The sequence below is a fragment of the Punica granatum genome, chromosome 7 (assembly GCF_007655135.1).
Source record: "Punica granatum isolate Tunisia-2019 chromosome 7, ASM765513v2, whole genome shotgun sequence".
Lineage (NCBI taxonomy): Eukaryota > Viridiplantae > Streptophyta > Magnoliopsida > Myrtales > Lythraceae > Punica > Punica granatum.
This window is the reverse complement of record NC_045133.1, coordinates 14,238,329-14,263,595: the sequence shown is the minus strand read 5'-3', so window position 1 is coordinate 14,263,595 and position 25,267 is coordinate 14,238,329. Positions and strand designations below refer to the sequence as shown.

General features: G+C 50.1%; 1 protein-coding gene across 1 annotated transcript; it reads right to left on the bottom strand.

Annotated features, from left to right (window-relative positions):
- Positions 1-23,790: 23,790 nt before the first annotated feature.
- Positions 23,791-24,582, bottom strand: LOC116214416 (vegetative cell wall protein gp1-like). The gene has a single exon (XM_031549824.1). It carries the CDS (start codon positions 24,580-24,582, stop codon positions 23,791-23,793), a length of 792 nt encoding a protein of 263 aa, XP_031405684.1.
- Positions 24,583-25,267: the final 685 nt, after the last annotated feature.

Sequence of the window (25,267 nt, the reverse complement as noted above, 5' to 3'; positions counted from 1 at the left end):
CGGATAAGTTACCCTGGGTCTAGGGGTATGGAACACCTAGTTTGTTGTTAAGGCATTGATCTGTGCGGAACCGGAAAATCCGTGTTCGGGGGTTCATGTTACGTGCGGGCCTATATCCCGCACGCCCTTTCGGTACTCTGGTTTGCTAGGCTTGCATGTTTTATTATTTACCGCGTGAATTAAGCTGCACTCGGCTCGCACGTTTTGACACCGGATATTCGATGAACCAAACGATGTCGGTTGAGAAGCCGGGAGAGAAGTAAATCTATATGTCGGGGAATTGGTTCACAATCTTGCGTTACAGTTCATCGAACCATGGAGGTTGAATCCCTGCGTGAACCAGAACCGCGATATCTTGGATTCACTTGTGTCTGGGCAAGCATTAGACCGATTCGATTAATTCGACTCTCGGACCGTTCGCTCACCGACTGGAATTCTTACAGAATAAATGCACCAAATAGAATCCTTACAATGCTCTCAAAAAAACAATAAATACAAATTGCAAAAGGGTCGAATTCCAGTCGTTTTGCGTTCGGTTATTATTCCACTCTAACTCACCGTGAGTTTAGGGAAAAGACCGAAGAACTGAAATTCGATGGACGCTCTCACTGAATAGGGCGTTGGACCCTGTGACTGTTGATTAGGGTGTTGGACCCTGTGCTCGATGATTAGGGCGTTGAACCCTAATATTATTCGGCCTAGGGATCAGGCTCGACCCGCATGGCAAACAGGTGCGGAAAGATAACACGCAACATGTTAATAACAGACAAAGTGTTTGTTATTGTCGTGTTTACGTGAATTAACAGATTATTAACCCAGGGGTGTTTTTGCAAGCAAATGCCATATGCTAAACAATCAAACATGTGCCAACGTTTTAGCATTCGGCTTTGTTTTGAGAACTTGACAAAGAGAGTCAAATCTCAGGTGTGTGAATCGCTTTTACAGTTGTTCTGTATTGTGACACTGAATTACCACTGAATTAACCAAACTCGTGTTTTGACAAGGATCAACTGTTCTAGTTACCCGAGTCTATGTTAGGATAGCAGAAACTCATCAGTTAGATAAGAAAAGGCTATGCAGATGAACCTGCACCTGAACAGGTAGCCCGTTCTTATCCCGTACTGTAGTGTTTCTATTATGCTAACCCTAAAGATGTCGCGGGGTTGTGAAAAGATGATTTTGCCCTTTATTTGAAAATGGTTTTCAGAAAAAAGGGGAAACATCACAGTGCGGGCCACCTCGGCCTGTAGCCGGTGTCGACCGATTCCCTGGATCATCCAGGGTTGTGCAAGAACCCTGAAAAAGCCAAAGAATCGGTTGATCTGTCCGGAAGTGATCCAGAAAGATCTTCCGTATCTTGACATGAGTTACCTGGAATCAAGTGAAAACTCAAGTTGAGACACAAAAGCCCTTTTTAGACGTCCATGCCACGTCGGACCGCGCGTTTCGGGTTTTGAAATTGATAAGTTTAAAAAGGGCACCAACATCCTTTGACGACTCGTCGACGCGAGTTATCAGTTAATGTCCAATTCGGGTAAACTTTATCAGTATGAAGTGAGTTTAATCGTGTGAGCGTCCCGATTAACCCGTTTGTGGAATTAATGCTTAAGGGTTGTGCCGAATGCATTAATTGTGAAAACGATTCGCGACTCGACGACCAAGACGATTCCATAAGGATCGAGAATAATTTGGTCCAATAACCGAAACTATCCTCATAACCAAATGGACCCGAATGAGTCATCGATACTCGAATCCATGCATGCTTTGTTTAAAAGAGTCTTTACATGATATTTTAATATGGGAATCGTAAAGACATTGAAGTAAAACTTCACATCATCCGATCAACAAATTAAACTTGAGATAAGGAATTCATTCTTGACTCAAGGAAGGCCAAGAAGCCCTCGGCTTCATCTTGTGAAGGGTGGCCGAAGGTTCTCATGGCTCTATCCAAGTCACGAACGATTTCCTAATCGTGGTTTAATTATTTCTCGCATGCTCAAACATCGACCGTGATAGATAGCACCCTTTTTTAACAAAAGCCGGCGTTATCACGATTTGTTTAGCTCATTCAAACATACAAACATTCACAAACGTGTTAATTAAGGAAAAGGATAACATAACACCGGCTTCATGCATGCAATAATGATAAACAAACTCGGAAATTAACTTGAATAGGCTAAGGAGACCGATCTTAACCCGAAAAGAGCAATTTAAATCTCAACCCTCTCCTTTAGAGAATTGGTCGAGACTTAATGTGCCATAATAGGGTCGGGATAGTCTTCTTTATGATGATCCAAGCCCCTTTCCGACATGGTAGCAAGTCCTAAGATAGTGTACGTGTATAATATAACATAAAATTGCATAAAAATTAAATCTTGTGAATGAAACATGCATGAAAACACCATAATACTCCATAGCCATGCAAAAATATAAAAATTCCTAACTCCTCTAAGTCGAAAGTGTTTTACCTAGCCTCGGAATACGAGGAAAGAGTCGGGGAAGTGTTTGAGAGTCGGGTGACTCGGTGGAACCCTTAAAAGGGTATTCGGGTGCAAGGATGGACGTGCACGGGCACTGGTGGGCACTGACAAGCGCTGGTGTTGGGCAAGGACGTGCGCGGGTGACGGGCGCGGGCGTGCGCGGATGGCGGGCACGGACGGGCGCGGGTGACAGGCGCGGGCGTGCGCGGATGACGGGCGCGGGCGTGCGCTGGTGACGGGCGCGGGCGTGCGCTGGATGATGAGCACGGGAGTGCGCGGGTGGCGGGCACGGGTGTGCTGGTGAAGGGCGCGGTGGCGCTGGTGACGAGCACAGGGATGCGCGGGTGACGGGCGCGGGTGGCGCTGGATGATGAGCACGGGAGTGCGCGGGTGACAGGCACGGGTGTGCTGGTGAAGGGCGCGGGTGGCGCTGGATGAGGAGCACGGGAGTGCGCGGGTGGCGGGCACGGGTGTGCTGGTGAAGGGCGCGGGTGGCGCTGGATGATGAGCACGGGAGTGCGCGGGTGGCGGGCACGGGTGTGCTGGTGAAGGGCGCGGGTGGCGTTGGTGACGAGCACAGGGATGCGCGGGTGACGGGCGCGGGTGGCGCTGGATGATGAGCACGGGAGTGCGCGGGTGACGGGCAGGGGTGTGCTGGTGAAGGGCGCGGGTGGCGCTGGATGAGGAGCACGGGAGTGCGCGGGTGGCGGGCACGGGTGTGCTGGTGAAGGGCGCGGGTGGCGCTGGATGACGAGCACGGGAGTGCGCGGGTGACGGGCACGGGTGTGCTGGTGAAGGGCGCGGGTGGCGCTGGATGAGGAGCACGGGAGTGCGCGGGTGGCGGGCACGGGTGTGTTGGTGAAGGGCGCGGGTGGCGCTGGATGACGAGCACGGGCGTGCGCGGGTGACGGGCGCGGGTGTGCTGGTGATGGGCGCGGGTGGCGCTGGATGACGAGCACGGGCGTGCGCGGGTGACGGGCGCGGGTGTGCTGGTGATGGGCGCGGGTGGCGCTGGATGACGAGCACGGGCGTGCGCGGGTGACGGGCGCGGGTGTGCTGGTGATGGGCGCGGGTGGCGCTGGATGACGAGCACGGGCGTGCGCGGGTGACGGGCGCGGGTGTGCTGGTGATGGGCGCGGGTGGCGCTGGATGACGAGCACGGGCGTGCGCGGGTGACGGGCGCGGGTGTGCTGGTGATGGGCGCGGGTGGCGCTGGATGACGAGCACGGGCGTGCGCGGGTGACGGGCGCGGGTGTGCTGGTGATGGGCGCGGGGGCTGGATGACGAGCACGGGTGCGGGGTGACGGCGCGGGTGTGCTGGTGAAGGGCGCGGGTGGCGCTGGAGACGCTCGGTGACGGACGTTGGTGACGCCCGAGGGTTGCGCTCGGTGACGCTCGGTGACGGGCGCTGGCTGCGCTCGGTGACGCTCGATGACGGACGCTGGTCACCCAAGAGCTCCAACTAGTCCCGAGATGCGGGATGGGACCTTCAAGAGTCGGGTTGGACCGTTGATGGGTCGGTTTTGAGCTGTTTTCCGTTGAACAGACCCGAATGGCATCAAACAGACCCGGCTGAAATATTGGACAGACCCGACTGGCACAAGTCGGGTCGGACGTCGCCACGGAGGTTCCCGATGGAATTTTGAGGCAAGGTCAGTGGCTCCTGACTCCTAACTGACCCCCGGAGGTGACTGTGGTGGTCGTTTGGTCCCAGAGTTATCGGGTCGACCCGTACAGCCCTGCAAAGATCACGGAAAACAGAGTACGTCTGGAAATTCGGACCCGTCTGGCACCAGTCGGGTCGGACGTCGCCACGGAGGCTCCCGATGGAATTTTGAGCAAGGCCAACGGCTCCCGACTGCTAACTCACCTCTGGAGGTGGCTGTGGTGGTCGTTTTCCGAAAAGAGTCTCGGATCGACCCGATCTGCAAGAAAACCGCACAAACAGTCAGAAATTTCGACCCGACTGGGCAGTCGGGCTGTTTCTTCTTCCTGGGGTTAAACCGACGGGTTTTTCTTGGATTGCTTGACTTCTTGACACCCTAGGGTTGTGTGGGGAGGTGTTTGATGGGTTTTGGTAGCTCAAACCGACTTGGAAAGGCTTGAAACCCGGTTTGACATTTTTCACCCGAGAAGGACCAAATCTGTCCAGATTTTGTTCAAGGCTGGTTCTATGGCTTAGAGGCTTCAAACTTAAAATCTAAGTTCAGAAATGGATAGAGGGGCTCGAAAACATGTGGGATATGAAGTTTGGTAAAGTTTGGATTCAAGCCGGGATGGATTCCGACTTAAGACTTTGCCCGGTTTTGCTTGGTTTTGCTTGCTGGAAATGGCTGAAGCTTGCTGCGGTTTGCTATGGAGTTTGAGAGCTTTTGAAGAGTGAGAAATGCTAGAGAGAGAGTGTTTTAAGGTGTCCCCTTAAGTTAATGACATTTGGACAATATATAGAAAAGCTTAAATGCAAGATTAGTGAAGAAAAGTGCAATTAGGGCCATGGATTAGTGGAATCCGAATTTCTTAAGGAAATATCAAGCTCAATCCTCATCCATTGCATTAATGGAGAAGAGATAAGAGCATTGATGGCTTGGATGGGAAGTTGGAGTGTTGAATTGAAACACTTAGATATTTTGCAAAAGGAAGACAAATGCAAGTTGTCTTCTTGGCTTGAAGAAGAAGATGACAAGAGACATGGAGGGCAATGGGCATGGGTGAGGCGGCAATGAGTTGGCCGTGGGTCCCACGGGTCGCGAGGTAAGTTCGGGCCAAAGTTCGGGTCTCGATTGGTCGCGCATTCGAAGTTCGTGGTTCGAATTGAACGTCGAATTGTCGATATACGCGAGAAAACGGAGTTAATGAGCCCGAGATTGACATTTTTCATGGAGAAATGTCCCGGATGTGTGCGAGGCTCGGAATCCGGTTTTGCTCATTGCAAGTGACCAGGGCGAAGTTGTCCGCTTCTGACAGCATATCTTGTGTCCGCATCTCACGTTGGTCATTTTGACATAAATTGTCAGACAACGTGAACAATTATCCCTTAAGCCGGTAATGCTAACGTGGGGCCGGAGACGTCCTAGGAGGTCGAAACTGGATTTCTCAGGATGATTTCTGAGTTGCTTGGGCACTCCGGAGATTACTGTAATCTCTGTTTGTCGAGATCAAACCTCCAAGGACTTGAAAAGTGTATCTGAGACCTCTAAAGCACTGCTCGGGAGGTCTAGGTGAGTCGTGTGATTTATTCCGACGATTCCACATTGAGCCTTGAGAAGGCTAGCATTGTGTAACGTAAGCATTCGGAGTTAAGTTTCCCCAAAGAGGACCTCCGGATATGGATTTCCACTAAAAATGGTCATTTCCGCTCTTCGGAGGTTACTCGGGAAACCGCGAGGGGTTTTGCTGTTTGTTTTGCCCAATTGTGAATGTCTGCTAGAGTTTTCTGGGCAATGCGGTATGAACTTCGTTTGCCGTAATTCCATCAGACCCTTCTCCGGCTATGCTCTTCTGAAGAGGGGTATGCTTGTTTTGTCGTTCGGAAGTCATTTGAAGTGTCTGTGTGACTTCCAAAAGACAATCTGAAGCGTTGTTCATACTCTGTGTGTTGATGGGGCATGGCCGCGTCTGATATTTGGAATTAACTTTTCTCCAGGAAACCGGCATTTTTGGACTTCCACTGAAAAGTTGTCTGTATACAGAAAATTGTTCTGTATAGAGCAGATGATTTGAAAAATGCCTTTGGGGACACTTTTCATCTTTTTGGCACTGGTGTGGATTTTTGGAGTCCAATATTCACTATCTTCCGACGGCCGAGCGAACTATCGGAAAATAGTGCCGTCCGTGTAGTACACTGAAAACGCCGGTTTTGGACATTGTTGAGTTCTTTGGTCGCTCTGTTCCCCTTTGGTGACCCCTAGAGTCCTTCTGTCATGTCCATGGGCCATTTGCTCAATTTTGCCAACTTGAGGATGAATAGTGATTTCTTGCTCTGCCGAGCCGTTTTCTGTATTCTGCTCAAGTCGTGGCTTGGGTCATTGCTAATATCATTGTTTGGAATGGTGAGCCAAAACGGGGTGCTGACAGCTTGCCCCTCTTTGACTGCTTGCTCGAATAGAGGATGCAATCAAAGATTTCAAAAGCACCCCAGTTTGATAGCAATGATCAAAATGGAATTTCCTATATGGCCCTCTCCTTTTTGTTTTGGATATGTAGGATGTTGTACCTAATAAGAGGGAATATGGTGAGATGTGCACAATAAACATGTAGAGTTCGGAACAAAGCTGAAACGGGCAATTAAAGTCGGGACTGACCCGACGGGGACTGACCCCAATGCAAGAAAAGTAATCGGGACTGACCCGAAGGGGACTGACCCCCAATGCAGGAAAAGTAATCGGGACTGACCCGAAGGGGACTGACCCCAATGCAGGAAAAGTAATCGGGACTGACCCGAAGGGGACTGACCCCAATGCAGGAAAAGTAATCGGGACTGACCCGAAGGGGACTGACCCCAATGCGAGAAAAGTAATCGGGACTGACCCGAATGCAGGAAAAGTAATCGGACTGACCCGAATGCAGGAAAAGTAATCGGGACTGACCCGAAGGGGACTGACCCCAATGCAGGAAAAGTAATCGGGATTGACCCGAAGGGGACTGACCCCAATGCATGAAAAGTAATCGGGATTGACCCGAAGGGGACTGACCCCAATGCGAGAAAAGTAATCGGGACTGACCCGAATGCAGGAAAAGTAATCGATTGATCCGAAGGGGACTGACCCCAATGCATGGAAAGTAATCGGGACTGACCCGAAGGGGACTGACCCCAATGCAAGAAAGGTAGTCGGGACTGACCCGAAGGGGTTTGCAATATGCACGGGGCGCATACCGAATGAACTGCATGGTTCAAAGGCGCCTACCCGGTGGACTTGCGATGTGCACGAGCGCTTGCTCGGCTGGTTTGCAATATGCACGGGGCGCATACCGAATGAACTGCATAGTTCAAAGGCGCCTACCCGGTGGACTTGCGATGTGCACTGCAATCCTGAGAGGGTGCACGCTAATGAAAGTGCATTGCAGAAATAAATGTGCACTGCGGTCCTGAGAGGGTGCACGCTAATGAAAATGCATTGCGGAAATAAATGTGCACTGCGGTCCTGAGAGGGTGCACGCTAATGAAAGTGCATTGCGGAAATAAATGTGCACTGCGGTCCTGAGAGGGTGCACGCTAATGAAAGTGCATTGCGGAAATAAATGTGCACTGCGGTCCTGAGAGGGTGCACGCTAATGAAAGTGCATTGCGGAAATAAATGTGCACTGCGGTCCTGAGAGGGTGCACGCTAATGAAAGTGCATTGCAGAAATAAATGTGTGAGAAGTAAATGCAATCACTGGGGAGTGGTGTGAGGTGTGGAAGGAATCATTGTGTTCCTTCCCTCGTTGATTTCGTCCATGTTGCAATCGATGTGGTGGCAAAATGCTTCGTTATTTGCCAACTGATTGCGATGCAACTGAGTGCCTGGAGTGCTGCTCTGAAGATTCTCCTCTTGGGTTGAGATTGTCATCCGTCACATGAAGTAGAGATGAATCGATCTTGGGGAGATATCTTCCAAGGAGCGTTGATTTGTCGGAGGCAAGCGTTGATGCTGGGACGAAGTCATTTCACTGAAGCCTTACCTCTGTGGCAGTGATGTGTTTGATCTGCCGAAAGCCGGGCTCGCCGCTAGGCGGTTACCTATTGGGCTGCCGGAAACCGACTTTGCTGCTGAGGAATGATTGTGCTTTGTCGGAGGCCAGCTCTGCCGCTTGGGCGGTCATGCTTTGACCTGCAAGAAGTTCGCCAAAAGTCGGCGTCTTGTATTGCGAGACTCGAGCTCTAAGACAGAGCGCCTACGTATCCCGTGGAACTAGGAATCAGAGTCTGTCGTAGTTCATGCTGTTTGCAGTACCTGTGATCCTGACATTACTAGTAAATCATGTTAGAAATACTAACAAGTAATGGACACAGGTAAGCATGAAAATGTTGTTGCGACACGCAGATCTTCAGTTTTGGGTCACCTAAACAACCCATGAAGATTTTTGCTTTGACAGTATAAGTAGGTCTCGTTCTCGGAGGCCTAGATGCGAGGCCTCCAGGGGCTCCCGTTAGCTATGTATTGGGCATATCGAGACTTCCCCGACGATGCCCTAGCAATTCTATCGTTTGTTCGACGCGCCCGTCGGCTTTGAACCCTTCTCAATAGGGTACAGTAGGGCGCTGCATTTGCAACCCGCTTGGGGATTTCTATTCAGATTTGGTCAGACTCGGTCTGACCATTTCCAAAGCGTTGTGACTAGACTCTTGGAGAGGAATGTCTGGGATTTTGGCTCTGTGATAGCCTGTTGAAGGGTGGCTGTGACCCATTCGGAGTTATGCAAAGACAAAGTGAAAAGAGAAAGCTTGGGAAGCATGTTGCCCGCAGGCTAAAAGGATACACGGGTTCACGCCTGCAATGAGATGTACCCCCATTTTTCTTCGTCCTTCTGTTGTGTAGGTTGTACTGAACTGCTTGGACGGCATATTCAGTTACCCACTGTGCTTGAGGAAGGTTCCCCTTGGACGGTTGAGTGGTATTGGAGAGCCGATCGGGGATCGTGTTGGAATAGATAAACTGGCCACTTCCCTTGGGGATCTCTTGTCCACACGATGTGTGAGAGACTAGGGGCAATTTTATTTATCTCTCGTTTTGCTCTCCTTTTGCTACGATCACCCACCTCGGGGCCGCACCTCTCAACCTAAAGGGGAAGAGCTCTCCTTTTGCCACGACCGCCCCAAAGGGTTTTCGGTCGTGCCTCTCTTTTACCCTAGCTTTTGCCTAGGTCGCCCCAAAAAGGGGTTTTCGACCTAACGGGCTCGATTCTTTTATCTCTCGAGTTTGCAAGGGCGAAGGGTTCGAATGATTCAACCTCCAAATGCATTGTTTTCTGTCTCCGTCGAGGAGTTGTGTCTGCTGCTCCCCTTTTGTCGGGGTTTGTTGATTTCTCAGAATTGGCGGCGTCGGAGTTTTAAATCTCGGCGGTGCCTTGTTTTGTTCATTGGCAGGTTTTTCCTACATCTTTTCTCTCTCTCTTCATTGGCGGGTTTTTCCCGCTTCTTTTCGCTCTGTTTTTTTTTCTTGCAGCTGGGGTTTGTTTTGTGCCCCGTGTCTTTGTTTGAAACTCCTCGACTTTGTATCGCCGAGGCCACTTTGGTGTGCTTCGCCTCGTGGAGACTTGTTGTGTGTTGCTAGCCCTATTTTGTGAGGACCGGCTTTCTTGGAAGTTTGACTCCCGTGCACTCGAAAGTTGAACTTCGTGTCATTTTCCCTTGCAATCTCTTCAGGTGAATTCCCCTATTGTCTAGAAGGAAAATACAAATTTGCCCTAGGGAACCAGTGGTCGGAGTTGTCTTGATGTTTGTTGCGGAGGAGGCCTGGACTTAACGCAAATGACCAGGAGCGTTCCAACGTCACTTGCTGGAGTGACCCACGATGGCGACCTCGGGGCGAACTTCAACCAGGGAGGCCCAGTGTACGTCGCTTGCCGAGGTTGTGTTAGCGCGAACTTCAACCGGGGATGCCCCAGTGTACGTCGCTTGGAAAAGTTGTGCTAGTGCGAACTTCAACCGGGGATGCCCCAGTGTACGTCACTTGGAAATGCTTTTCGTGGGTGGATGATGTCCGAGGTGGTCTCGGTGCAAGCGTTGAACGCGAATGCTCTGGTCTTTTATCGTCGATGTGACTCGTGGTGGGCGGTTTGTGCAACTGTCGCCCCTGGCCGTCTCATGTCGTCAATGTCAACTGAAATCGTTGCGTTGATGGCATAAGGCTCGCTCAGTTGTTTTTGTCTTTAGCTTTGTAGGGGGTACCTCCGTGCCGAGCCCCTTCCCTGTCAAAGTATAAGGGAGGAGGCTCGAGAGGAGTTCTCGGAAAGGCGTGAGCCTGTGCATCATTCTTCGCCTGTGACCGGCGTGTCCCTGTAAAAGATGATAAAGAAGATGGTGTGTTAGGCGATTGTGCGGTGGAGTATGCGGTAAGAAATATGGGGTGGACCCATGGGAAAATCCCTTTTGTCCCGCACACGACCCATGGGGTGTCGCGTGTAGATGACATTTATTTCCGGGAATGTAGTCATCACCACTCTGGAGTGGTTAGACCCTGACTGAGGTCACATAAGCATGTTTTCCCTAATTGCGAGTAGGCATGCGCAGCCGTCCTAGGGAAGGCTCGAGAAGCCGAGTCCCACGAGGACAGGTGAGTCGAACAGGTCCAACAGAACTGATAGGGCGTCTTCGAGACTGTCCTAATGCTCCATTGAAGGATTTGTTCATGTCGGGAGCCCATTTGTGGGAATGCATTTGAATGAAAGCAACAGAGAGTTTAAAGAAAACTGCGCGTGTTGCCCCAGTGTTTAGTCGGTGATCACAACGGAGGTGGATGAGATCCATTCTTTGATCGGAGGTATGACCGTGCTGGTCTGCGATGGAGAGTTGGGTCATGCTCTGTTTGTGGAGCTGTCACTTTCTGTCTTTGCAGTGGAAAGATTAGACTTGCTCCTTGAAGTATCGCTTGGATGAATTTGTATCCAAGTCGATTTTGGATTTCAGATGAGCCTGAAAGCAGTAAATGCGAGGCGTCAAAACCTGAAAGCAGTAAATGCGGGGCCGAAGCCCAAAAGCAGTAAATGCTGGGCCGAGGCCCGAAAGCAGTAAATGCATGCTCGATAGGAAAATGCAAGAGATGTAAGAGCAAAGGTCAATGCTGAGGAATAGCGCAAGGCGCTGCAATGCAGTGACGCCGATTTGCTTGCGGTATTGCTCTATGGAGCAGGGATGGGGACTTAGTGTTGAAATCCCAAGGAGCTGGATGGATGGGAGACGTTTGTTGTCTCAATTGTGGTCGCTTAGTATTCAGGCGGTCTTCTTGTTGAGAATTTCCTACAATGGGAAAAGAAAACAATGAAGGAGCATGAACCGTTCAGCATTTCAATGCAAGTGTGTAGGGAAGCGAACTGGCCTGGTAGGTGTCGTGCGAGCACACCGAGAGACATGCATTGATACGTTGAGCAGGCATGTATGAGTTGGTGTGAACATGCTTGGACATGTGTGAGGCGCGCTCGATCGCTGGTAGATGCGCTGGGTCACGCGGAGGGACGTGCGTCCGATCATGCAGTGACACTCTCTGTTAGGAAGAAGTTAGTGTTGGTTAACTTCGCCTGGGAAGGTTGATCGGCCCTCGGGCCACAGTTCGTCCTGCTGTGGAGGAAGGGTGAAGGCCGCGAGTGGCCTGCCCGCGAAAGTGGGCACGACTCGCCTATCGTGCGGGGTGGGTGGCCGGGCTGGACGGCCTCTGGTCATAGCACGTCTTGCCATGGAGAGGTGAAGACCGCAAGTGGTCTACCCGCGAAGGTCGGCACAACTTGTCTATCGTGCGGAAATGCGTTGTAGCCGCAAGACAATAAATATATCAAATGTATGCAATGCATGGGTTTTGAAAGCTAATGCTGTCATTCGCATTGATTTAAAGAGTTTAAAATACAATGCAGTTTGGAAAATAAATCCTTAAGTCGATCTTCCATCCCGCTCGGGGCACAAGTGAACATTGCCACGGAAAACACCAATTCCAGGCGAAAGCTTAGTGGAGATATCTATCCTAAGATGGGTGGGGTCCTCCATGGGTCCTCTTCTTGGACCTCTCCAAGGTAGCGTTCGCACGTGCCAACTCCTGATCACGTCTCTGTAACTCGGCGCGTGCTTGGGCGAGCTCCATTTGAAGCTGGCGCTGATCGATGAGTTGCTCATCTTTCTCAGCGACCTCCCAACGAAGGCGGTCCCTCTCAGACCTGAGGCTAGTGAGTTCCGCTTGGACGGCGATGCTCGAAGTTGAGGGTGCCCCATATGGTGTGCTATCCTCAAGTTGTGGAGAGTCGGTGGAATCTTCGTGTACTAACGAACTCCGTCGGTAGAAACGGAGGATGTACTCTTTCGTAGCCCGAAAATCCCGTTCATCCTGAGTAGGGTGTTCGGGAAAGTAAGGTAGCTCTGTGACCGCAGTGCGCCATGCGGATAGGACCTGTTGGATATCACTTTGGCAATCTACGGACGTCTGATCCTCCCGCCAAGTGTGTTCGAACCTAGTCCGTGCCATGTCCTCGGGGACTGTCTGTAGGCTACCAAACTGCCTCATTACTCGCAACGGGAAGTAAGTGGTGGACCCCGCATGGCTCAAAAGTGGGATTCCGTTAAAATCATGGAATCTAAGGGCCATGGGTCCGGGTGGCATCCACGCGGCACGCCACTTAAAGCCCTTGGGTGATATTTCACGAAAAATTTTGATCCACTCGGAAACCTTGCGTTCTTCCACGTGCACTAAAGGTAGTAACCAGAAAATGATCGACTCCGAGTGGTTGAAAAACAGAACTGGGGGCACGAGGCCAAAGGGGCTTGCGTGGCTCTGTAGCCAAATTTGCAAAAGGATTGGGGACCCCCTCAACCTTCGATCAGCTGTTCGCGTAACGCGGTCGAGCGACCGAATGGTCTCAGCCACTAGGGCTACCTCGTACCCGCGACCTCCGACCACTTGGAGGATGACGCTAGCCAAAGCTGCGTTGATGCGATCGACTGCGCTAGGGAATAAAAGGGTTCCAAAAATAAGGAGCAAAACTGCATGACATAAGTTTGCTTGAAAAATGTCCCCTCGAACCTCGCGTGCTTGTGATTTGATAAAGCAGAGAAGTTTCGTGGTTACTATCTCAGTGCCTCCGGAGTATGCAAGTTCGGCATGCAGTTGAGATCTGTGTACCCTGAGTAGGCGCGAGACTAAGACCAATCGAGTAGTATGGAGGTTAGGCTCCACAATGTCGTGGGAAATAGCAGTCCTACCAATGAGGGTCCGATACTCCTCAATGATAGGCGTAAGCTCTGTACCCTGAATGTTGAAGACCGCATGGGTTGGATCCCAGAACGTCACAGCTGCTCCTAGGAAATTCCAATCTGCTCGGCGTGTGGAGAGCATGGGCACATCTCCGACGAAGGAAGTGATATAGTTTCGGTCAATTTGACGCAGGCTGGTCCATATGTGACTAATTTGCTCAAGTGGTGGCGTGATTCTATCGAGGCGCAGAAAGGAAGCCGAATGCGAGATCCCTCACCAAGATGTAAAGAAGATCAGCTTAGGACTCATCAATGCGAATGACACCCTAATTTTGAAAACTGTATGATGCATGAGTGCGAAAAATAAATGCCCACGGCTTAATAAAATTACAAGGTACATGTACACCGCTCTTGAAATGGAAAAGACTCAAGTGGCTCACAGGCCGACTCGATAGACTGTTGCCGGAGTCGGGTAGAAGGCTTGCATGGAAGCATAGCACGATGCATGGTTCAGTGCTACAGGGACCGTGCTACCTAGGGATGGGGGCCCCCGACTCAAGGGTGTCAATTCCTTGAAATCGGGCGGGATTCTTTTCAAGGCCTAAGCGACAGTCGAACCGTGCGCCGTACCCCTACTTCGAACCCCTATCTAACCTGGGTTGCCTAAAATCGGTCGTGGGACGCGACCCATAGGTACCTAGTGCTAGCGTGATATGCAATGCAAGTGCTTTTAAATAAAAGTGCGTAAAGTAGATAAGCGGGAAATGTACTGAAAGCGGTGAATAAACATGCAAGCAAAGCAAACGGGTTGAGCCTGAACCCACTAAGTATGTCCCCAGCGGAGTCGCCAAGCTGTACGGACCCGAATGTTGACTCTCGTCGGGGCCCGCATCGCGCGCTTTTGGATCGCGCGGCTTGGTCGGAACGTCCACCTTCCCGCGGGGGCGCGCGTCGGACACGCGTGAGAGAAGGAGTCGCCACTTATCATTTTACGACCCGAAGGTCGAGGGCGGATAAGTTACCCTGGGTCTAGGGGTATGGAACACCTAGTTTGTTGTTAAGGCATTGATCTGTGCGGAACCGGAAAATCCGTGTTCGGGGGTTCATGTTACGTGCGGGCCTATATCCCGCACGCCCTTTCGGTACTCTGGTTTGCTAGGCTTGCATGTTTTATTATTTACCGCGTGAATTAAGCTGCACTCGGCTCGCACGTTTTGACACCGGATATTCGATGAACCAAACGATGTCGGTTGAGAAGCCGGGAGAGAAGTAAATCTATATGTCGGGGAATTGGTTCACAATCTTGCGTTACAGTTCATCGAACCATGGAGGTTGAATCCCTGCGTGAACCAGAACCGCGATATCTTGGATTCACTTGTGTCTGGGCAAGCATTAGACCGATTCGATTAATTCGACTCTCGGACCGTTCGCTCACCGACTGGAATTCTTACAGAATAAATGCACCAAATAGAATCCTTACAATGCTCTCAAAAAAACAATAAATACAAATTGCAAAAGGGTCGAATTCCAGTCGTTTTGCGTTCGGTTATTATTCCACTCTAACTCACCGTGAGTTTAGGGAAAAGACCGAAGAACTGAAATTCGATGGACGCTCTCACTGAATAGGGCGTTGGACCCTGTGACTGTTGATTAGGGTGTTGGACCCTGTGCTCGATGATTAGGGCGTTGAACCCTAATATTATTCGGCTTAGGGATCAGGCTCGACCCGCATGGCAAACAGGTGCGGAAAGATAACACGCAACATGTTAATAACAGACAAAGTGTTTGTTATTGTCGTGTTTACGTGAATTAACAGATTATTAACCCAGGGGTGTTTTTGCAAGCAAATGCCATATGCTAAACAATCAAACATGTGCCAACGTTTTAGCATTCGGCTTTGTTTTGAGAACTTGACAAAGAGAGTCAAATCTCAGGTGTGTGAATCGCTTTTACAGTTGTTCTGTATTGTGACACTGAATTACCACTGAATTAACCAAACTCGTGTTTTGACTCTAGATTTGGAATCTAGAATTCCTCCTAACCATTATCTAGTGTTTGGTTAGGTCGAGTGAAAGGTTAATCAGTATTTCACAGGTTTTCTGACAAGGATCAACTGTTCTAGTTACCCGAGTCTATGTTAGGATAGCAGAAACTCATCAGTTAGATAAGAAAAGGCTATGCAGATGAACCTGCACCTGAACAGGTAGCCCGTTCTTATCCCGTACTGTAGTGTTTCTATTATGCTAACCCTAAAGATGTCGCGGGGTTGTGAAAAGATGATTTTGCCCTTTATTTGAAAATGGTTTTCAGAAAAAAGGGGAAACATCACAGTGCGGGCCACCTCGGCCTGTAGCCGGTGTCGACCGATTCCCTGGATCATCCAGGGTTGTGCAAGAACCCTGAAAAAGCCAAAGAATCGGTTGATCTGTCCGGAAGTGATCCAGAAAGATCTTCCGTATCTTGACATGAGTTACCTGGAATCAAGTGAAAACTCAAGTTGAGACACAAAAGCCCTTTTTAGACGTCCATGCCACGTCGGACCGCGCGTTTCGGGTTTTGAAATTGATAAGTTTAAAAAGGGCACCAACATCCTTTGACGACTCGTCGACGCGAGTTATCAGTTAATGTCCAATTCGGGTAAACTTTATCAGTATGAAGTGAGTTTAATCGTGTGAGCGTCCCGATTAACCCGTTTGTGGAATTAATGCTTAAGGGTTGTGCCGAATGCATTAATTGTGAAAACGATTCGCGACTCGACGACCAAGACGATTCCATAAGGATCGAGAATAATTTGGTCCAATAACCGAAACTATCCTCATAACCAAATGGACCCGAATGATTCATCGATACTCGAATCCATGCATGCTTTGTTAAAAGAGTCTTTACATGATATTTTAATATGGGAATCGTAAAGACATTGAAGTAAAACTTCACATCATCCGATCAACAAATTAAACTTGAGATAAGGAATTCATTCTTGACTCAAGGAAGGCCAAGAAGCCCTCGGCTTCATCTTGTGAAGGGTGGCCGAAGGTTCTCATGGCTCTATCCAAGTCACGAACGATTTCCTAATCGTGGTTTAATTATTTCTCGCATGCTCAAACATCGACCGTGATAAATAGCACCCTTTTTTAACAAAAGCCGGCGTTATCACGATTTGTTTAGCTCATTCAAACATACAAACATTCACAAACGTGTTAATTAAGGAAAAGGATAACATAACACCGGCTTCATGCATGCAATAATGATAAACAAACTCGGAAATTAACTTGAATAGGCTAAGGAGACCGATCTTAACCCGAAAAGAGCAATTTAAATCTCAACCCTCTCCTTTAGAGAATTGGCCGAGACTTAATGTGCCATAATAGGGTCGGGATAGTCTTCTTTATGATGATCCAAGCCCCTTTCCGACATGGTAGCAAGTCCTAAGATAGTGTACGTGTATAATATAACATAAAATTGCATAAAAATTAAATCTTGTGAATGAAACATGCATGAAAACACCATAATACTCCATAGCCATGCAAAAATATAAAAAGTCCTAACTCCTCTAAGTCGAAAGTGTTTTACCTAGCCTCGGAATACGAGGAAAGAGTCGGGGAAGTGTTTGAGAGTCGGGTGACTCGGTGGAACCCTTAAAAGGGTATTCGGGTGCAAGGATGGACGTGCACGGGCACTGGTGGGCACTGACAAGCGCTGGTGTTGGGCAAGGACGTGCACGGGTGACGGGCGCGGGCGTGCGCGGATGGCGGGCACGGACGGGCGCGGGTGACGAGCGCGGGCGTGCGCGGATGACGGGCGCGGGCGCGGGTGACGGGCGCGGGCGTGCGTGACGGGCGCGGGCGTGCGCTGGTGGGGACGGGCGCGGTGGCGCTGGATGATGAGCCCGGGAGTGCGCGGGTGACGGGCACGGGGTTTTGCTGTTTGTTTTGCCCAATTGTGAATGTCTGCTAGAGTTTTCTGGGCAATGCGGTATGAACTTCGTTTGCCGTAATTCCATCAGACCCTTCTCCGGCTATGCTCTTCTGAAGAGGGGTATGCTTGTTTTGTCGTTCGGAAGTCATTTGAAGTGTCTGTGTGACTTCCAAAAGACAATCTGAAGCGTTGTTCATACTCTGTGTGTTGATGGGGCATGGCCGCGTCTGATATTTGGAATTAACTTTTCTCCAGGAAACCGGCATTTTTGGACTTCCACTGAAAAGTTGTCTGTATACAGAAAATTGTTCTGTATAGAGCAGATGATTTGAAAAATGCCTTTGGGGACACTTTTCATCTTTTTGGCACTGGTGTGGATTTTTGGAGTCCAATATTCACTATCTTCCGACGGCCGAGCGAACTATCGGAAAATAGTGCCGTCCGTGTAGTACACTGAAAACGCCGGTTTTGGACATTGTTGAGTTCTTTGGTCGCTCTGTTCCCCTTTGGTGACCCCTAGAGTCCTTCTGTCATGTCCATGGGCCATTTGCTCAATTTTGCCAACTTGAGGATGAATAGTGATTTCTTGCTCTGCCGAGCCGTTTTCTGTATTCTGCTCAAGTCGTGGCTTGGGTCATTGCTAATATCATTGTTTGGAATGGTGAGCCAAAACGGGGTGCTGACAGCGCACCCGAATTTAATCTCGTCGGGGCACGCATGCGCGCGCCTAAGCAAGCGCGGCTTGGGAGTGTCCACCTTCCCGGGGACGCGCGACGGACGCACGTGAGAAGGAGTCGCCACTTGCACCTTTACAACCCGAAGGTCGAGGGCCGGCAAGATACCCGGGTCTAGGGGTACGGGGTACACCTAAATGCTAAGGCAATGGTCGTGCGAAACCGAAAATTCCGAATTCGGGGGTTCTATTACGTGCGGGCCTATATCCCGCACGCCCTTTCAGTACTCTAGTTTGCTAGGCTTGCCGTTTTTTGTTTATTTACAGCGTGATTTAGAGTTGCACTCGACTCGCCCGTTTTGACACCGTAAATTCAATGAATCGATCAAGTTGGGCCAAGAGTCCGAAAGATGAGTAGGCTTGTGCATCGAGGAATCGGTTCACTATCTTAGCGTTACAGTTCATCGAACCGTGACGGTTGACTCCCTGCGTGAACCGAAACAGCGAGTATTCGAGCTTGCTCATCTCTCGGTAATAATAGCCCGACTTGACCGGTTTGGCACTCGGACCTCTCGCTCACCGATCGGGGATTCTTACAAGTAGATGAATAAACATAAATAGAATTCTCACAATGTTCTCTCGGACAATTATAAAATACAACTGGATGAATAAATGGATCCCGATCGGTTCGCATTAGGCCAATATTCCACTCCGACTCACCGTGTATTTTGAACGACCGATAAACAAATTAAGGCAACGCGGGCTCACAGAGCCTGGGGTCGGGTCCGATCGATCCAACTGTTTGCAGGAGAACCGGTTGGTTCCCACTGTATCCGATGGACCGATCGAATTCCCGGGTGATATCTAAACCCGTTTCACGCGCCTAATCCAAATTTGCCTTCCACATAGGCCGCATTCGGAGTGTGACGGTGAATCGAGGCTAGATCCCATTCCGCACTCGGGTTGCACGCGCTCGGTGGATTAGGAGGCGTTGGACCTCGTGTTCGGTGATTTGGGGCATTGGACCCCGTGTAACACGTAACCTATGGGCTCGAGCCCGAATCGCGACAAATCAGCAAATGCAAGAATAAAACAGAAGAAAACTAATAAAACTGATGAAATACAGTTTTATTAGGCCGAATGTACGTGATTTAATCAGTTATTAACCGGAATTGGTTGGCAAACAATGTATCTAACCTGGGCAAACATAGATGGTGGATTAGAATAGGGTTCTAGGCCAATTACATGTGTGTGTTTGTTTTAAGATTCTTATTCAGTGAGGTGACACTGCGGTTTCACCAAATTAGCCAAACTCGTGTTTTGACTATAGATTGGAGTCTATCATTCCGCCTATCCATTATCTAGTGTTTGATTAGGCCGAATGTATTATTAATCCGATTTTTCGTGTCTTGTAACTGAAATAAAATGCTCCCCACCGAATCTATGATAGGAATAAAGAAACACCGAAAATGAACGAAGTGGGCCGCGCGAATGAAACTCGCACCCGAATGGGTTGTCCTTTCTCGTTCATGGTTCTAGGTGTTTCCAACTCCCTAAAGCCTAGGGTATCGGTGAGTCACGGAATGACGATTATGCCCTTGGATGATAAAATTGCAATGTCCGTGTATAAATTGGAGATCGCGCTACACGAAGAAGTCTAAGAAGGACTCGCGCGCCTTGACTCAAGCCGCCTCAAATCGGGCCCGGACTCGAGTCATAGCATGCGAGTACTCGTTAGACATCTATTCTATTCGTGTTACGTGTCTCGGTATTTTGAAACTGTGAGTTTTTTTCTTAATAAAAAAGGGCATTCTCGCCGTTTCGTAAATCATCGATGCGTTTACAAATTGAGGATTGATTCACCCCATTATTTAGTCCAAGCGATTCAATTAGCCGAATGATGCGTCCCGTTTATCCCATTCGTGGAATTATTCGACGGTTACCAATTTGGATCACAACTACGGTTTAATGGGTGGTTACCCGAGACTAAAACATCTAGTGAGTAATTGATACATGATCGATGAATAAACAACAAGTATAATTACGAAGCAACTCTAAGAATCGACTTCCAAGCGGATGAAGAGGCCGGTCTAGACTCGAGGAGAGTCATGGGACACCCGGTCACATCCTAGGGAAGTAACCGAATATCTCCTTGACTCATCCCCGGGTCTTGGGCGGTCTCTTACACCGGTTTCAATCGTTTCTCACATTCACAACACGTCAATCTAAATAATGATACAAGTTTCGGTTATCTCAGCACCATTACAACCATAATCGCATAAAATCACACAACACTTACGAACGGGTTATTCAAACGGAAAACAATAGAGACGTCATTGACTCAACTAATAACTAAATGGATAAAACACGGGAATCGGCTCGTCTCGAGGTGGGAGAAAGCTCCTCGGACTCGAGTGGCCCAAGGAAGCTCTCGGCCACCTTCCTCCAAGGAAGGTCGTGAGCTTCCATGGCTCGCACGAGTCGGGAAGACTTCTCCGGCCCCGATTCGGACCTTTTCCCGTCATGCTATCGCGTTATCTATGATTAATGGTAAAAAAAACACATAGGAACCAACCCTTTTCGGGAAGGAGGAGACCACCCTAGCCTCGGATGGGCCAAGGGAGCTCACGGGTCTCTCCCTAGAGACTCGGCCGTGAGTCCCGTGGCTCAATCCGAGCCGTTTCCCATCATGGCACGCAAGCTTGAACATCATATAGACATGGCATGGTCGTGTATAGGGATATAGTGGACGCACGTTGCATGGAAGTGCATGGGAGACATAGATCCGGAAGAAAAGAGCAAGCTTTCATACATCCGGCTTCTTTAAACCAATATTAACGCTTCATGTAGACGAATATCAAAGATCCTAGCTCCTTTAAGTCGTAAAGAGATGTTACCTAGCCTCGGTGTACGAGGAGAAGAGTCGGGGACGTGGCCGTGGGAGTCGCTAGACTCGGTTTGAAGCTACGGGTGGGTGACCCGAGTGGAGGACAGCCGCGACAGCTTGGGAAGAACGAGGTCGGCACACTTGCTCTGGCCACGGCACGGTGCGGGGTTGGGCTCGTTGAACTCTTAAGAGGCAGATCTAGATGTCCGTGGGCAGACCCGGACGTGCCAAGCCCTGGACGAATCGGAAATAGTGAGAAGAAACTCGATATGAACCCGAATGGCCCGGTAAGAAAAAAGATGATGAAACGGTGGTTGTGCACGGTGGATCGGCCCTCGGATCCTGACCACCTCTTCACGGGGGAGGGTGAGGGTTGTGAGGAACCCTTTGAACGTGATGGCACGACTCGCCGAAGTCGTGGGAAGAAATGGAGCGTTGTTGGTGGCTCGGTGCACGCGTGTAGCGTCCTAGGGGGCCGATTCTTCTCACGGCCAAAACACGTTAATGGAGGCTTCAAATGAGAAATCTAAGCCCGGAAATGGACTTAGGGGGTAGGAAATATGTGGGCTAGGAAGTTTTGTGACTTTTGGCTTAAGTCGGGTCGGGTGGTTACCGGAATACCGGGTGGTTTTCCAATGGTTTCAGCCGGTTTTGGCCTTGGCTCGGGATGGACGAATGAGTGGGAGTGGGCTGGATTTTGAGAAGATTCTAGAGGGAGATTGGCTTGCGAGAGAAGGAGAATGAAGAAGTGATTAGGGTTAATGATGGATGGGAACTTATAGGCTAGCTTAATGGTGTGCTTTGATGAAGTTAATTGTGGTTTTGAGGCTTAAGTGAGGGCTGCCGAATTTTGAGGGAGGATTAGGGAAGGGTAAATGTCAAATGGAGTGTAGGGGAAGCAAGAGGATGAGTGATGGGTGTGATGGATGTGTAAGAGGAAGTGATGGATGTGTAAGAAGTGTAAGAAGAATTTGAATTTGTGGTGGGGGAAAGCTTTGAGCCGCCGGCCATGGGAGTTAGCCGTGGCTTATTGCGGTTGAGCCGCGGCTTGAGGGATTGAGCCGTGGCTTGGGGTTGAGCCGTGGCTTGGTGGCTTGGCTTAGCTAAGTTGTGGGTCCCGTTCGATTGAGAGAAAAGCTGGAAAGTGCTTGAGACTTGATTGAACGCGCATCCGATCTCCGATGTCCGATTAATTAATAGATTTGGAATGCTTGAACGAAGAGGATTTGGATGAGCCTAATATCGCCATGCGTCGTATGAACGAATGTTCGGGCGACTCGGCACCTCGAGAGTCGGTTTTGCCATGTTTGGGCGTTCGGAGTGGAGTTTAGTGCTCCTGGTCCCCGATTGCTCTTTGTGCATCTTAACATTCGTTTCGACGACCCTTTTGCTTCGTGGGACATCGTTGGCTCGTTGTCCCCGACCAAAGGCCGTTGGCCCGGGATGACCTAGGGACTTGTGATCGGGGTCTTCTCAGTGCTCTCCGAATGTTTTGAGGTGTTCGGGGATCGCTGTGATCTCTGTTTTCCGTGAATGTGCCTTGAAAATTCATCGGGAGGCGTTTGCTACCACTGAAACGTCCCTCGGGGAGTCCTGTAGAGTTTCGAATGGTCGTCTGAAGCTTGTCCCATGACCTCGGTGGTCCTTGGGTGCTTGTAGGCCCGTTTTAGGGGGCCGTTTACTTGTCAGTGGAGCGGGCCCCGGGAGCCCTGTCAGAAAAGGTGTCCATGAGAGATTGGGGTGTCCCGGCTTAGGCGGTATGCCCCGAAAATGCGCCCTGACGTGTCGTTGGTCACTTTGGCATCGAGAGGGATTTTTAAAGTCCCATATCGAGCACCTTCCGGTGCTTCAGTGGTTAGGTGATGAATAGTGCCGTAGTGCCAACTCCCGTTGCTCTGAGATTTGTCGTCTGTTTGCCTTTCCTGATTGCTTTTCCCTGTTTCCTCATTGGATCATGTCCCTCTTCCGCCGTTTATGACTCTGTGACCGCATGCTCGCCTCTGCCCGTCGGGTGATGAATAGTAACCTGGGCTTCGGTCGGAGGTTCTCATGTGGGAAGCCGGTGGGCCAAAATGGGGTGCTAACAGTACCGTAGGTGGAAGTGGAGGCGGCGGTGCAGAGTAGTAGATTGGTTGGGTAAGGGGTTGAGGTCGATATTGCGGCGCATGCGGAGCGTAGGTGGGGACCACGGGGGGTGCAGACGTGAAATTTACCGAATATTGTTGGGGCGTCGGTGTGCTAGATTAACAGCGTTAACTGTAACCTCCTTTCCCCTTCTTCCGCTGGAATATGTCGTTGTTGCAGAAGCCTTCTTCGTGGATTCTTCTCCTTTACTGGTGGGGCCTTCCATCCTGGCAAGCTTGATTCCCAAGTCAAGCTTTTTCCCGGCCTCAATGAGATCGGAGAATGAAGAGGTGTGAGCCAACAGATGCGAATAGTACACTCCCCTTAGGGTGGAATGGAACAACTAAATTTGTTGTACTTCGCTGATTGGGGGGATGTGCTTTGCCGCTTGGGCACGCCACTTGGTAGCGTACTCCTCGAACCTTTGGCCCTGCGCCATCTCCTTCATGCTCAATTCCAAGAGGGTCGGAGGCGTCTCCGCACTGTACTGGTACTGGTCGATGAATTTCCGGGAAAGATCTACCCATGTTGGAATGTCTTCGGCCTTTAGCGACATGAACCAATCGAGAGCTACTCCCGTCAGACTATCTTGAAATGAGGGGATGACGAATTCCTCGTAATCCCAGTATTGTAGCATCTTTCCTCGGTAATGGCGGAGATGATGTCGCGGATTCGTCATGCCTTCGTAAGTCCTGAACTCCGGGATCTTAACCTTTGAGGGTAGCCGCATGCCTGGGAAGAGGCTACAATCGCCATAGCTTGCGTTGGGGCGAGACTCATTTGCTTGCAAGGCTCGTATTGTCTCCTCCATTCTCTTCAATCTATGCTCCTGCTCGGTGTCAGCCTCGGGGAAAAAGTGCGTTGGTGAAGCGAACTGAACCACGTGAGTCGGGGTGCCCCGATTCGAGAAAGGTGATATTTATGGGAGGCGGCGCTTGGTAGGGAAGGCTAGTGTGGGGTTGTTGAGAAGTGTAGGGAGGAGGTTCTGTGACTTGAAAATGCGCTGGAGCAGGTGCGCTTGATGCCGGGAAAACCATTGGCGGAAGGACGGTATAGATTGCGGCTGGGGCCGGCATGGAGACGGGTGGTGGCACAGACAGGGCCTGATCCGGAGTTAGGAATGCCGCCGGTGGAAGAGGGACGGCTGTGGGGGCCGGTGGCAGCGGAAAGGGGATGACTAACGGGTGAACAGTGGGCATGTGAGTTGTTGGTGGGGCAGGAGCATCAGTGCTTTCTGGAGCTTGAGTCGGCGGAATCCAAGATGTTGGGTTGACCGTTAGCCCTTGTCCTGAAGGAGGTGTGGAGCTCGAGGATGCACGGTTCGGTCCTCTGAGTAGGGCAAACAGTTCGGCCATGTTGGTGGTCATGTTGGCAGCTAGTTGGTTAATTGTGCCCTCAAGTGCCGCGATGCGAGCATGGTCGTCGGAGGTGGAAGATGTCGGCGAGACTTGTGGAAGGGGTGCCCCTGAAGACGTTGGTGGTGGGAGATGTATCGAGGGAGCGCCCGAATACGCCGATGGTATGCCCGCGGGAGTTGGAGGTGGCGAAGCATGTGTCGGGGGCTGCTGAGAATGAGCTGGGACCGGTGGATTGACTTCCTCGGAGATATCAATTCGGTTCTCTTCCGTCATCCTAACACGTTGACGAGTCGAGTAACGGTGCGACGCCAGTTGCGATTACCTGGATTCCAAGAGTATGTGAGCGTGATATCGACACTTTCGAAAGGATAAGTGTAGAACAATAAATAAAAGAACATGATGTATGAGATCCATGAGTATCAAAATACTAATTTCATCACATTGGTTTGATTCGAGTTCCATAGTTTTATAAAAAACAGCGTACGAAAGAAAAGGAACATAAACGTAAGCCGACATCCCTTTGCGCTCGGTAGCCTGCTGAGAGTGGCGTAGGTCCGAGCGAGGGCAAAAACGAATGCGTCTGCTAATCCTAGGGATGGGGGACTGATAGGGTTGAGCCGGACTCCGAGCATGAGGACAAGTTGCATATTTCTACCGGACCGGTCACCAGATCACGTGCCAAGAAATTGGAGCAAGCCTTGCAGAACTTATGGACGAATATTCGGGAAGAGGCACGCAGTTCGAGAGACGAACAAGTCGAGTCGGGGCTGATTTTGGTCATCAAGAGTGCTGGACCTCATCAGTACACATCGGGACATTAAAGGATAACCATAACTACCTCAAATCTGGTTGGATATGCCTTCTAGAAGATGGCCACAAAATCTGGTTGGAATATGCCTTCTATCAGGTTGGAATATGCCTTCTAGAAGATGGCAACCAAATCTGGTTGGAATATGCC

What these genes read in the sequence shown, in the direction of transcription:
- LOC116214416 (XM_031549824.1), bottom strand. Translation starts at nt 24,582, where the DNA reads ATGACGGAAGAGAACCGAATTGATATCTCCGAGGAAGTCAATCCACCG.